The 12,350-nt window shown below is 39.6% G+C and overlaps 1 protein-coding gene across 10 annotated transcripts in view; it reads right to left on the bottom strand.

The window, feature by feature from the left end:
- Positions 1–154: 154 nt before the first annotated feature.
- The window catches only part of LOC123927761 (membrane cofactor protein-like), a 42,823-nt gene continuing 30,627 nt past the window's right edge, over positions 155–12,350 (bottom strand). For 7 of the 10 annotated variants that reach the window (XM_045982588.1, XM_045982591.1, XM_045982594.1 and 4 more), the window contains 4 exons: positions 11,026–11,079; positions 9,542–9,577; positions 8,950–9,004; positions 155–2,823 (listed from right to left, as the gene is read on the bottom strand). In XM_045982588.1, coding sequence (XP_045838544.1) covers positions 2,757–2,823; positions 8,950–9,004; positions 9,542–9,577; positions 11,026–11,079 — 212 coding nt within the window. In that variant the 3' untranslated portion in view covers positions 155–2,756. Of the gene's footprint in view, positions 2,824–5,216; positions 5,310–8,327; positions 8,362–8,949; positions 9,005–9,541; positions 9,578–11,025; positions 11,080–12,350 lie in introns of those variants that run through there. The other 3 variants (XM_045982589.1, XM_045982592.1, XM_045982593.1) reach the window with 3 other exon arrangements.

Genomic DNA, 12,350 nt, shown 5'->3' with positions numbered 1-12,350 from the left:
GGAGCACACTAAGCAACCTGGACTTGATGGGGTCGGTCCTGTGCTCTGGCTGAACGCCTCCGGGCAGGAGTGGGATGCCAAGGGAAGCTGGGCCCCAGGGACAAGCACGTGTCCTCCGAGATCAAGCACGCTGGAAATAACGCATCATCCCAAGTGACAATTCTCCAATCTACACTTTATTTTGTGCAACATTTGAAGATCCAGTTTTCAAAAAAATGAGCAATACAGATCCGACACATGGGACGTCTCATTTCACTGCAAATACATTCTTAGTTTCAGCAAACTTGTAAATTCACATACATGTTTTTATGTCATTACAGAAACTGTTTTCCCCTTATGTTAGGTGATTGACAAGTTGTGTGACGAAGAGCATAATTTATATTTACACATATATAACAATTTCCATATAAATCAACTAAAATGAAAAAATTAAATTTGAAGCAGAAACTACTGTACAAGTCTATTTGTTTTCGAAAGCGTAACAATCTTTGGTTGAAAGATTCAGTTCGGCCTCTTACAAAGGGCCCGGCCATCCCTTGCTTCGGAACCAGTGCTACTCCTTGAAGCCTCCCTGGGGAGGCTTCCGCTTCCCCTCCGCACTGAATTCAGAATTCCTTTTCCTTTCTGCTCCAGCTGACCTTCCCCGAGTCCCTCCCGGATCCCAGAGGGAAGGAACACGAACAGTGCATCACAGACATGCCTTCATCTGCAGACAGGACTTACGCTGCTCCGCGCTGAATTCCCAACATTACCCTTCCCCAGGCAACGCTTCTTTGCCGAACTGGCCCTACTAACCGTCCACGTGCAAGATGAAACTCGTACAAGTGTCATGTGAGTTCGAGTGGCCGTCCCTCCTCTGCCCCGCCCCAGGCTTCTCTGAAGGAGACCTGGCCTGGGGTGAGGACGCAGGGGCCATAGTCTGCCCCACCCAAGCATCCGCTGCCGCCTCAGCTGTTGGCTCTTTCTGTCCCTTTGCACGACCAACGGCAGGCGCAGTTTCCTTCTCTGAAACGCGCACCTTAATCTTTACTCTGCTTTTAGCACAGAAGGTGAGATGCGCCTCAACACTCAGATTCTGACAGAACCTGAGCTTCTCCGATGGCCAGGTTCCTGCAAACCTCACGCCCTTTACACGACCTTGTCTAAATAAGACCTCTCTGTATTCAAGTACGGGGAGAAGAGGGCCCCTGCCAGAATTGAGAGTGGAATCGAATTTTCCTAAAGAGTAGAATCCTCTTAGAGAAAACTGCAAGGCCACAGTGTTCCCTCTGGCACCGGCTGGCGTTCTTGCTACGAGACTGCGGGATCCCTGACGTCGTACAGGAGTTTGCAACAGATCTGATCCCTCATGCATGTCTCAGACTGCCTGCTGATGCTTTAGAAAGTGAAGCACACATCCATACATGTTATAGCTTCCTTAAATCACAGGAAAATTACGAATAGTTAAAAATATGTATATATAGAATTCTACCCCATTCAGAGTATTTTCCAATAATATTCTTAGTTAAGGAAGTCGGACTTGTTCGAAATCCCAATTTTCAGTGTTCCCGTTTTTAATGTTAAGGGCCGAAGTAGAAAACACATATTTGTAAGGCTTTTTCCACAGAACAATACATAAAACACATCTTAAGAGCTGTTGAAAGAATAAATCAAGACTTCTCAATCTTTGAACAAAAAGGATTTCAAAATCGCTTTCTTTACAATTAAAATGTAATTTATCTTGCAAAACAGTTCTCTAAATTTGGGTATTTCATTTAAAAAACTTATCTTCCCACCTAAATACTACCAGGGATACTGTGTTGAGTTGTCCCATAAATGCAGATGTTATCTAAGGGAAAACAGGCCAGACGTTCATTCCCATATTCATACACTGTTCAAAGCGGCATGAAAGCATTCAAACCACATTAAAATGCTTGCATTATGGCTTAACGGCTGCACTTATCTGGGTGAAAAAAAAAACCTAGACAATGATTTTTACAGAACCCTTTTTTCCCCTCCTGGCTTTACTGATGTAACTGACATGTAACATTGTATACATTTAAGGTGTACAGACTGAACTGATAACGTATGTTGTGAAATGCTCACCAGAGAATTTAGCTGATAGCACCACAGTTACAAAATTTTTGTCTTCCTGATCAGGACTTTAAGATCTACTCTTAACGGCTTGCTAATATACAATATAGCAGCATTGCTGAAAGTCACCAGGCCACACGTTAATTCTATCCTAGTATTTGCTGGATATTTGTCCCCTTTGACCTTCTTCACCCAATTCTGCCCAACCCCCTCACGGAGCAACCACCAATCTGGTTTCTAGGAGTTTTTTCTATTTTTGTTGTTGTTGTTGTTTTTAGATTCTACAACAAGTAAAGTCGTACAGTATGTGTCCTTCTGTTTCACTTTAGTTTCACTTAGCAAAATGCCTGGAGGGTCCATATATTCTGTCCTCAACAGCAAGATTTCCTTCTTTTCTATGGCTGAATAGTATGCCGCCATATTTGCGTAGCGCATTTTCTCTGAGAATGCCTCCCTCCATGGACACTGGTTGTTTCTGCGTCGGGGCTCTTATAAATAATGCTGCAGTGGAAAGAGTGCTACACAGTTATTTTGTTTCCTTTGGATATATACCCATGAGTGGAACTGCTGGATCATCCGATGATTCTCTGTCTTAACCTTTTGAGGAACATTTGTACTGTTTTCCATAAAGCTGTGTGAATTTACTGTAGATCTCAAAGGATTTACCAGTGTGTAGAAACCATTTAGTGATCGGCTGGCGTAGTTGATTTATCCTGGCAAGCACTGTATTCGGCCCTAATTTCTCTTTTCCTATAAGGCGAGGTAAAAAGTATCACAGATAAACATAATTAAATACATAAATTCCAAAGTCTATTCAGAAAATTGACAATTGGAAAAAAAAACATAGAAGTACATGAACTAGGAAATAAATGATTTCTAAAAAATAATTTCAAATGTGTAACTAGTCTCACTGTAGAAACCCTTCTATCCCTGTTATATATTTTTTATTTCAAAACAATAGAGTGGTATGATACGAAGTACTTAGTAAATATTTTCTCATTTCAATTAAAATGAGGGCTAATGGAAAAGACTGGAGAGAAACACTTATTTTCCTAATATTGAAATTTTAAATCTGGCTCTAAGATGAAACTTCTGAAAAGGTAATGATTCCACCAGCCTTTAAGTTCAATAATGCCCCATTTAGCCCTCACTGTCAAGGAGATCATATGTTTTGCTAAGAGATTCTCCTAAATAATTAAGGATAACATCAAAATTTCATGGTAACAATACACATCTTTCTAAAATTTATTATTCTAGCCCAGTGCTGTCCAAAGAAATATACTATGAGTGACATGGCTAACTTTACATTTTCTAGACACTGTATTTAAAAAAAGTAAAAGAGGCTAGCAAAATTATTTTTAATGTGTTTTACTTATTTGTACTAGGTCTTAAAGTCTGGTGTGTATTTTACACTTACAGGACAACTGACATGGGACTAGTCACTGCAAAGTCCTTAGTAACCACACGGACTACTGACTATTGAACTGGAAAACGCAGGTCTAGTCCCTGCCTTAGTAAAATGACTAGAACGGAGATGAAAACTACCCATGGATGACTCAGTGGTTCACCAGTCTGCAAGTCACAGTGAACCCTTCAGCGAAGTCTGCCCAACCTAACAGCAACCCTGTCAGATTGGGACGCCCTAGTACTTCTTTCTGGGGGAGGCCATCACATGGGCCACCATGGTCACAGAAGTACTTGAGATCGAGCAATTTCCGGGGGACTACTGTGAGCCCTTTTATATTGTGAGTTAGCACAGTCAGTGAATTCTCTGAGACTGACATCTTCTTACACTTTGTGGAGTCAATACTTCTTTTGTTTGTGTGGTGGCGGAATCCTTTTCTTCACACAGAATTTTAAACAGAATCCGAGAGAGAAAGATAAAAAGGACTCAGCTAAATTTTAAGATAACCCTTATTTGATAGAACAACAAAGCAGTTTAAAGATGGTGAAATCTAACCTTGGATTACTGATCACAGATGTCTTACATGACCTTCAGCATCCATTACATGACCTCTAAATGTTTGCAGACACCTTGAAGCTCACAATAGACTGAAATCTACCTTCTTGGTTGGCCTTAGCCTCAAAGGAATTCTGAGAGACCAAGAAGATTCACAAGGCCCCTACTGCCACTTACGGTTGCCACTCCCCTTTGTTCCTGTGACCCCAAACACCACTCTGCTTTTACCAAGAAACTGCCTTTCCCATTGGCCTCTGTAGAGTCTGCTCCCAGACTCCTGACTGTAAGGTGGGGTAGCACCTCACACTGTAAGTGGTGGTATACGTGTCTGTCTCTCCCGGCCGTGGAGACACATTCTGGCACAGAGAGAGGACGGCTTCCAGTTCATTTCATTCAACACCACAAAGCAGATGGAGCCAAAGGGGCTAAGCAAGGCAATTCATAGTTTTTCAAAATCTAAGGATTTTTTCTGTTTGTTTCTCTTTCATACACTACAGATATCCTGTTCATGGAAAACAGATAAATGCCTTTAAACTCTGTATTTACAATCTGAAATTAAATGCTTTTTTTCCTACAAAATTAAGTAAAATATATTTTGGTTTCTAGAAAGGGTCATTTTCCTCCCTGCACTTAAAGCGTACAGATGCTATTTCTTCCCACTGGCCTAAAAAATTCCTGCACTTTTGGAATCACAGCTACTAGGAGGTCAAGGAAGCCTGCCAGTCTGATAAAAGGACAACGGGGACATTGCTCAGTTGGAGCCTATGTCAAAGTAAATGCTTGCTAGGACATGTTATTTAAAATAGGAATGGTACGGAAACATCAATCATTTAGTGAAGGGCACAGGAATCTAAGTGTGCTCTTTGATGTTTATTGCCAACACATCTTAGTTCAGAGTACTGACATCTAAATATTCATTGCCTGGGGCACCTGGGTGGCTCAGTGGGTTAAAGCCTCTGCCTTAGGCTCGGGTCATGATCCCAGGGTCCTGGGATGAAGCCCCACATCGGGCTCTCTGCTCAGCAGGGAGCCTGCTTCCTCCTCTCTCTCTGCCTGCCTCTCTGCCTACTTGTGATCTCTGTCAAATAAATAAATAAAATCTTTTTTAAAATAGATAGATAAATATTGACTATTTCCTATTCTGGAAAGGACATCTCTGAAAAGAAACAGACAAAGTCGATACCTTTTAATGATAAAAGCAAACCTTTCTCTCATCTCTTCTTCTCAGAGAGAATTAAATTTTACTTCTCTGTGGCTCTCACCAGTTTGGTATGTGCTGAACAGAGGAAGGGAAAAGGGCTGAATAAAACAGTCACGTCAAACCAAAAGGCAGCAGAGCAGCATAGTAAGTGGGATAAAATCAATGACAGGAAAAATGGACACACCGCTGACAGAATCATAAATGACAACTTTTCTGATTCTCATTTAGGAACTTGAAACAGGAAATTTGTGGAAGAAGCTACTTTGACGTTGGAGGTCTCCTAGGTCACCCAACAGATGAACAGATTCTAAATTTCTGTGCAATCTGTTTACCCCTGAAACCATTTAGCCTGATGCAAATCATGTAAACTCTCTGTGAGGACAAAGGGTCCTTGCCTCTCACACATTAGATTCAGAGGGAACACACAGAGCACATATGAGATCCGTGGAACACTGTCTGAGAAGTCAGTTTTCCGACAAGCAGACATCTTCAGATGCGTCTTGACTTCCGCGTCGAGCAGTTTCTCCCTGAGGCACATCTGCTTTCCCCCCGGGAAGACCTCCGTAAAACTTATTACCTGACACCCCATTTTCCTGGGATGGATCTAAAGTTTGCTCTCTCGACTGACTACAAAATCCTTTCTTACCTATTAGCTGTTTGAAATTGTTTGAAGAGTTTGTTGAGAGCTCAAGAATTTGAGAGCCACGTAGAAAAAGGTTCAAGCTGATTTGATCTTTCCGTTTTTTGCCCCTTGTCACTCCTCTCCCCACAGCCTGATCTGGCCACTCGATGGAGGACATCCCAGACCTCTACAACCTTCACTGAAGCACTGACGGCTTAAAAATTACAGTTACTGGCTCAGTCATTATTGTAAAAATCGGTCTGAGTTAAACCAAATAATAAATACCCTTAACAGAAAAAAAAAAAAAAATGGGAAAACTGTCTTGTCACCGGTAATAAAATACATAAAGTATGTAAATGATTCTAATGGACTTCAGCAAACTCTCGCTTCTCCAGGGATGATGTCACCAGAGTAGAGAAAATCATGCATTTATGAAACGAAAATCACCACCCACATGTGAACACATTAATGCCAAGCAAATGCAGCTGATTTCCGGAGCCACAGTCATGAGAAGCCAGACAGGACTCAAGCGGTAGCAAAGCACTGGGCAAGGGGTGCGGACTCCCGGATGAGAAAGTCTGGCAGCAAGTGAGTTTTAGAAGGAAAGTGAAGGAAAAGGGCCCATTTCACATGCCCCAGGGATCCCATTCTATTCCTAGCTGAGACTAAGAACAGACGACCACAGCAGAACCCGTCCGTGTGGGGCCATGCTCATCAAACAACCTAGAGCCATCTGAGGGCTGAAACGTGACGACTTCCACAATGTTTGTGCTTTGGGATGGGGGCTGCAGAAGGGTGACTATGTTCCCAAGTCTTCACAAATGCAAGTTTCCACCCAAATCCATTTTGTACCAAGTTCCAGCAGCCATCTGGGACGGTCTGTGCCTAGTGCCCTGCTTCCGGAGTTACCCCCTAGGAACAGAGCAGTGACTGCTTACACTTTATAGTCTCGTAAGCAAGTTTCTCAGGCAACAACGCTCAGTTTCAGGGAGAAAGGTGATGGGCATTAGGCACTACAAAGGATATAGCATGAATCTTTGTTTTTTTTTTCTAAATGCAATATAAAGCTACATCGTCCACACACTTTTCAAAAACATACACACAGATGTGGCATCTTTAGAAAATCCAATGATCTTAAATGGGAGAAAATTTTACCATTAAGTTTGGTAGTATTTCTTTAAATTTCAAGAATATGGGTGCACTGATGATCGTCTCCCACCTGGCACATCAGGGTGTCGTCATCACTGGGAGTTCATGAGACATGGGACCTCAGATCACTAATGCTACTGAAAGCCTTCACTTGGGGTACACAGTCTAAAGACTGTGCAGCTTTAAAAGACCCAATAACCGGTAGCCAGCGAGAGTATCATCAACACTTGTTAAGGAACCTGTATGTATTCTGATGCAATGTTGTGTAAACAAAGTAAAAGTAAGGAGCAAGGAGCTATTTTGTTTGTTTTGAGAACCTACTTCTAAACAAAACTTTTGCACTTATAAAATTATTTCTCTGCAATTTCCTACTCAGAGTGTCGTGTAATTTTACAAATATACTGCTGACTTAGCAATCAAATATGCTTATCACTGTTCGACAAATATAAGACTGAAGACTCAAATGAAGGCAAATGAAGGCACTATGGGTATTTAAAAATAATAACTAAGTAGGGGTGCCTGGGTGGTTCAGTTGGTTAAGCTTCGGACTCCCGGTTTCAGCTCAGGTCCTGATCTCAGGGTGGTGAGGCTGAGCCCCATGTCAGGCTCCACGCTCTGCTTGGTGTCTGCTTGAGAGTCTCTCTCATTCTCCCTCTGCCCCTCAATGCTTGTGCATGCTCTCTCTCTCAAATAAATCTTTTTTTTTTTTTTTTTAAGATTTTATTTATTTGTCAGACAGAGATAGCAGCAGGGGAATGGCAGAGGCAGAGGGAGAAGCAGGCTCCTCGCTGAGCAAGGAACCCAATGTGGGACTCAATCTGAGGACCCTGGGATCATGACACAAGCCAAAGGCAGACACTTAACTGACTGAGCCACCCACGCATCCCTAAATTAATAAATCTTAAAAAAATAACGAAGTAATATTTTAAAAGCCTGAGCTTTTTATGAGTAAATAATGTACTTTTATTACATAGTCTCAGCCAGATATTAATTTATGGGAAAATATATTCCATAAAACCACGAATACCCAAAGTCTTCAAATCATTAGTTTGATTTCAAATCTCTTCTCAAAGCAATAGGGAAAAAATAAATCACTAAAGATTAGAAATTTCAAAGCACCTAATTTGGTCTATGTTCCAGGATTTATTTCAAGTCTTTCACAAATTGTAAATTATTTAAGATTTAAGTTTGATGCCTAAAAACCCTATTCTGCTCAGAAGACATATATTTGTACACTTTTTTCTGTCTTAAGATTCCCCACTTTTCATTTTTATAGATTAAAACACAGATAGAGTTAATAATGAGGTGCTTTGTAAATCTTACCCCTGTCAGCAACCCCAACCGTTTTACTTCAACCTAGTAAATTAAGAGAACATAAGAGGGAAATCAAATAGTGCTGCTTTTCCTTCCCCAGTTCAACAAGTAAAAATAACATAAAAACAATCAAATTGGGTATTTGACTGAGAACCTACATAGCTTCTTCCAATTACCTAAGTTACCCAGACATATGGAAACAATTACCTAAGTAACCCAGACAAATAAAAGCCATGTAATTTAAAAATTTCAAGGAGTACAACTGTCTAAGCCTCCACAGTGAGCGGTTCTACATTTGATCTCGGCCACTAGTCCAATGTAGGACGCAGGGTAAACCTAGGTGGGGAAGGCCCCATAAGGGTCCATGATTTGCTACACAACTTAAATCTCAAATCCCACCAAAACGTTTCTTGCAGCCCTAACAGCTGCTGCCACTCTGCAGGGAGCCCTCTGACTGCAGGGACCTTAACAACAGCCTGAGGCTGTTTCAGTAAACACAAGCAAATGGGATGGAGCGCTCATGCAGACACAGTTTCTGAAAAGGCGGTATGCGGGACAAACAGAAGAGCTGCACGAAAGGATGTCAAGAGTGAGAAGGATCATGAGTTAGAAGAACATGCTTTTATTTACCCTTTCTTCTTGTGTTGATAATACAGGAAGCCGCCAAGTGCTGCAACAACAGCAGCTACAAGAAACCAGGAAACAAATAACATGAAACAGAGCTGGGTGTGAAGATTCAAGATTTAGCAGCAGAAATAAGTAAGTGCTGGCTGCACTGCAGTCGTCACAAAATGTTATTTTACTTCAGCACCTATCTGTTCATGTTCCCTCTGGACTCTCTTACTATCTAAGGCCCATTCCCTGGAGTCACTGGACTAGTCCACAGGAAGCCAGAGAAGAATCCTTGCTTCGTTTAGAAAATTACCCGAAGCATCTCTGGGATGCAAACTCATGCCCAATCATCCTGAAAACACATGTAACGTTTAGGGTTTGTGACTAAGCAGATATGTATAATATAAAAGACTACACATTCGCCAGCAAAACACAGTGTATATCATACCAAGGTCAGGCTGTTCTAGACTGGTGGACTTCATTTCAAGCTATATAACTACAGCAACTGAAAAGTTAAATTAAAAAGCATTTAATTATATAAATTTTAAAATAATGCACTTTTTCAGAGTAACACTCTTATTTAAGTGGCATCAACGTTGGGGCTACTTACAAACAGAAACAACGATCACCGCGATGATGCCTCCATCTGAGAAAAAAATGAAAACAGTTTCAAGACTAAGCACCCAAGGGTCACAGGAGGTAGTTGCATTTAATTTTGATCAGATCATCTAACGCTATGGCAGAGAAGTTGCTCCTCAGTCTAGTTTTGGCGTGAGCACTAGTGTGCCCGGCTCATTTTTTTCCAGAACTCTTGGAATCGGATCCCTATTCTGGCTTCACCTTTCTAAGACTTTTCACAGGAACTTCACTTTTGACTGTTCTGTGTGCTGTAGTTACCATACCAGGTTAGAACAGCTTACTAGGACAATGAGAATTCAGCAGATTAGAAGAAAACTGTTTCAAAATTTCAAAATGTATTACTCCATTATAGTTGGTTTAATTCAGTATTCATTCGATCATTTGTGATTTTGTTAGGAATTCGTATTTTTTCCACAGAAGTGGGGCCTGTGGACAGCCACAAATAAATTTCCATCCATCAGATGTTAGTTTCAGAATCTATAAAGTAAAAGTTTATCTTATCATCAACCCCTTCTATCTTCCACCCCCTAAAACCAAGACATAATCGTCATTACCAAGGAGATTCTAAATATCAGGCACATGGATGAAAATAATGCACAGAAACTTAAATATGTGTTTTTGACTACACAGAGAGAAATAAATCATACCACAAAATCTTAATGCTTAGCAATGATGTCAGGAGCACCTCTGCTTCTAAAGTGCCATTATTTATACTACATTTCTGAAAGTCAACGCATAAAATGTCATGTTTAAGTCTGATCTTTTAATTTCATAAAAAATTATCAAGCTCTTAAACACCTTAAGATGGCACTGTTTTTACTGTACAATGACAGTCTGACTAGTGTTCAGAGGGAAAATATAACAAGCCTAAAGAGTTATAAAAAGGTTAACCTTACTATACTTGTCTAATATAAATAAAAGTAATAGATAGCTCTCTTCATTTACTTATCAAGAAATCTTTAACTGTCACAACTATACTTTTTTTTTTCATTTTTACATACATTGTGTGAACTATGTGAGCCCACATAAAGTTTGCCACACCAGCATGTTCTAGAAAAAAAATAATCCAATCTGTAGTACTTTAAGGCTTATGTATATAAGGTACAAGTAGAAAGAAAACTGATCTACAAATTGCCATAAAAAAATAACACTACCACATGGACAGCAAGTTACGTTTTATGTGTTTTAATCTATATATAATTACAGAATTTAAGGAAGGTATCTCACCCTACTAGGAATCCTTTTGGGGGGACACCTCTTAAAAACTCTATTGTCTACATGTGTTTACAAAGATTGCTGCTTACCTCTACTATGGTATCTACACTATTAAAATAACTCCAAGTGTCAATTTTTACCAATTTGGGACACACACGCTGTTTCTTCTCTAACTACAAGTAACTGAAATACGATATTTACACGTAGAACTCTAAGATCTCATAATAACCAAAACAGTACCTAAAGTCTTAGTGCCGTCAGGCTCTGAGTCATCATCAGGACTTGGGCGAGGTCCTAGAAAAAAAAAAAGGAAATACATTTAAAAAAAAAAAAGAAAAAAATAAAGTTCAGAGACCTCTAAATTCATAGGTTTTGATTTTTCACCTTTGTATAAAAACCCTTATAATTTCCTTTTCCTCCAGTTAAAGGTGGCATCATAATACAAATTTGTATGTGATCAGCGTTCTTCTTGTCCAATAATTTTCCTGTGACAATATTCTGTGGTACAGTAAGCAACTATATCATAAGTGTATTGTTAAAATTATGGATTTAATTGCTAAAATATGGATTCAATGTGATTCTACTTAACAGTAAAAATTTGGGGGGTTAATAAACAATTTAGATATTGATCTGCAATAGAAGGAACTTCAACATGATGAAGGCCATTTATGAAAAGGCTGTCACTTGCATCATACTCAATGGTCAAAGACTGAAAGTTTTTCACTTGCGATCAGGAACAAGACAAGATGCCTGTGTTTTCTTCTATGCAACATAACATTAGAAATTCTAGTCAGAGCAACCAGGCAAGAAAAAAATAAAAGCATCCAAACTGGGAAGGAAGAAATAAAATGATCCCTGTTCCAAATGACATGCATGACCTTTACACAGAAAACTGTAAGGATCACAAAGACCCCTATTAGAATAAATCAACACACAAAAAACGGTTGTATTTCTGTACACTAACAATAAATAATCCAAAAATGAGACTAAGAAAACAATCCCATTTATAATAGCTCAAGAACAAACAAAATACTTAGGAACAAAACAAGCAAGAAGGTGAAAAACTCACACACTGAAAACTACAAAACGTAGCTGAAACGAACTGAAGATATAAATAAATGGAAAGACATCCCATGTTCATGAATTAGAAGACTTAATATCATTAAACTGTTAATACTACACAAAGCAATCTACAGATTGAATGCAACCCCCCATCACCATTTTGAAACGCATGTTGCAGAAAAAAAACAACAACAACAACAACAACAAAAACACCCCCATAATTCCTACAGTATCTCATAGCCAAGATAATTTTGAAAAAGAAGAGCGAAGTTGGGAGGACTCATGCTTCCTGATTTTAAAACTTACTACTACAAAACTACAATAATCAAAATAGAGAAGTACTGGCATAAAGACAGATACATAGACCAATGGAACAGAACAGAGAATTCAAAAATAAACCTTTATGACTGTGCTCAAATGACTCCACCAAGTGTGCTAAGAATACCAAACAGAGAAAGGGCAAAATTTTTGACAAATATTTCTTAGAAAACTGGATATCCAAA

Source organism: Meles meles, chromosome 17 (assembly GCF_922984935.1).
Source record: "Meles meles chromosome 17, mMelMel3.1 paternal haplotype, whole genome shotgun sequence".
Taxonomy (NCBI): domain Eukaryota; kingdom Metazoa; phylum Chordata; class Mammalia; order Carnivora; family Mustelidae; genus Meles; species Meles meles.
This window is presented reverse-complemented; position numbering and strand designations above follow the sequence as displayed.